The sequence below is a fragment of the Bubalus kerabau genome, chromosome 1 (assembly GCF_029407905.1).
Source record: "Bubalus kerabau isolate K-KA32 ecotype Philippines breed swamp buffalo chromosome 1, PCC_UOA_SB_1v2, whole genome shotgun sequence".
In the NCBI taxonomy this organism is placed as follows: Eukaryota; Metazoa; Chordata; class Mammalia; order Artiodactyla; family Bovidae; genus Bubalus; species Bubalus kerabau.
This window is the reverse complement of record NC_073624.1, coordinates 90,683,949-90,686,068: the sequence shown is the minus strand read 5'-3', so window position 1 is coordinate 90,686,068 and position 2,120 is coordinate 90,683,949. Positions and strand designations below refer to the sequence as shown.

General features: G+C 43.8%; 1 protein-coding gene across 1 annotated transcript; it reads left to right on the top strand.

Moving 5' to 3' along the window:
* The first annotated feature begins 838 nt into the window (after positions 1–838).
* On the top strand, positions 839–1,768 carry LOC129653006 (olfactory receptor 8S1-like). Its single transcript, XM_055582216.1, has one exon. The coding sequence runs from the start codon at positions 839–841 to the stop codon at positions 1,766–1,768; it is 930 nt and encodes a 309-aa protein (XP_055438191.1).
* The last annotated feature ends 352 nt before the right edge of the window (positions 1,769–2,120 follow it).

Sequence of the window (2,120 nt, the reverse complement as noted above, 5' to 3'; positions counted from 1 at the left end):
CCTGTGACCTAAGCAGTCCAGAGAGATGGTAGAATGGAGGGCTAAGACAGATTTTAGCTGAGAAAGCATTCATTCTCTTATTCAACAAGTGTTTATTTAGAGTCATCTAGCTGGGTTTACTACCCCACTCCAGTACTCTTGCCTGGAAAATCCCATGGATGTAGGAGCCTGGTAGGCTGCAGTCCATGGGGTTGCGAAGAGTCGGACATGACTGAGCGACTTCACTTTCCCTTTTCACTTTCATGCATTGGAGAAGGAAATGGCAACCCACTCCAGTGTTCTTGCCTGGAAAATCCCAGGGACGGCAGAGCCTGGTGGGCGGCCATCTATGGGGTCACACAGAGTCAGACACAACTGAAGCGACTTAGCAGCAGCAGCTGCGTTTACTGGGTCTACTGCATTTCTAGGACTGTGACACTTTTCTGATCATCTTCTCTTACTCAAAAATTATGGGCTTAATTTGAATTATTGACAATTAGGAATGCATCATGGAATGGAAGGGCAGAAACCAATACAGATCCTTTCCTGTGTAAAATATAAATTCTAACAGGGACAGATAATCTTTAACATACTAAATCCATTATTTATATGTTAGAGATGTTAAGAATTATGGGACATTCATCTTCATAGGAAGTACTTAGAGTCAGGAAAAGGAAAGTTGCAGTATTTAGTAGAGTAATAGGATAGTCAGATATTTATTTACCCCCAAATTCACTTTCTGGCTTAAGCTAAAAAGTGGATGTTTTATAAATTAAAAATCCTATTCCCAGAGAATGACTCAGATCATCACCCCACTAAATATGTTTTTATTTTTTAGGGGTGGAATATCTAAGAAACTATGAAAAATCTGAGCACTATTGATGAATTTGTGCTGCTGGGGTTGTCTACTGACCCGGATATCCAGACCATGCTCTTTGTTCTCTTCTTGGGGATTTACCTCCTGACCCTGATGGGGAACCTGATGATGATCCTGGTGATCAGGGCTGATCCTCACCTGCACACGCCCATGTACTTCTTCCTTGGTCATTTGTCTTTCCTAGACATATGCCACTCTTCAATCACCATACCCAAGATGCTGCAGAATTTCCTGTCTCAGAGGAAAACACTTTCAGTGTGGGGATGCATTACCCAGAGTTTCTTTTTCATTTTCTCTGGAGCCACTGAGAGCTGCCTGCTCTCTGCTATGGCCTATGACCGCTATGCTGCCATCTGTCACCCTCTGCTCTACACTATGATCATGAATGGACCTCTGTGCACTGCAATGGTCAGTGCAGCATGGGTGATGGGGTTTCTGAACTCACTAGTGAATAATCTTTGTACCCAGAACTTACAGTTCTGTGGTCCCAATATCATCTCCCACTTCAGTTGTGAACTGCCTTCACTCTTCCCTCTGTCCTGCAGTGACACCATGCCTAACACCATCCTGCTAGCTGGGTCCACTGCATTTCTAGGACTTGTGACACTTCCCCCGATCCTCTTCTCTTACTCAAAAATTATTCTTGCCATTTTAAGCATCTCCTCCTCTAAAGGCCAAGGCAAAGCCTTCTCCACCTGCTCCTCCCACCTCACCGTGGTGCTCTTGTTCTATGGGACAGCTCTATTCAGGTACATCAGCCCCTCATCAGGATCAGTCCTGGAGCGAGTTGTCTCCATACAGTATGGTGTGATCACATCCTTGATAAACCCCCTCATTTACAGCTTCAAGAACCAGGAGGTGAAGGCAGCTCTGCAGAGGATACTGAGGCAGCAAATATGTGTCTCAGGGTAAGAAATGGCAAAGAGACCTTTCTTCTACAAGAGAAGCAATCTGCAAAGGAAGAGAACTTTGTAAACTTAGAGCTCCTGTGGAACTTGATTTTTAATGTAGCTAATTATGTTTGTTTCTCATTCAAATTGAAAAGACTTCCAAAAGCTGAGAGAAATATAGTCAGAGAAGTATTTGGCCCATCCTGCATCTGACAGAAAAGGTTCAGAGACATCAGCTCCTTCCATAGCCTTTGGAAACTAATACAGAACAGTGACTTCACTACAGTTTAGGAGGCAGAACAAGGACAAAGCTCTCTGAGCCTAGGACTTTACCTATGGCGTTACCAAATGAACCCATTAGTAGAAGGGCAAAG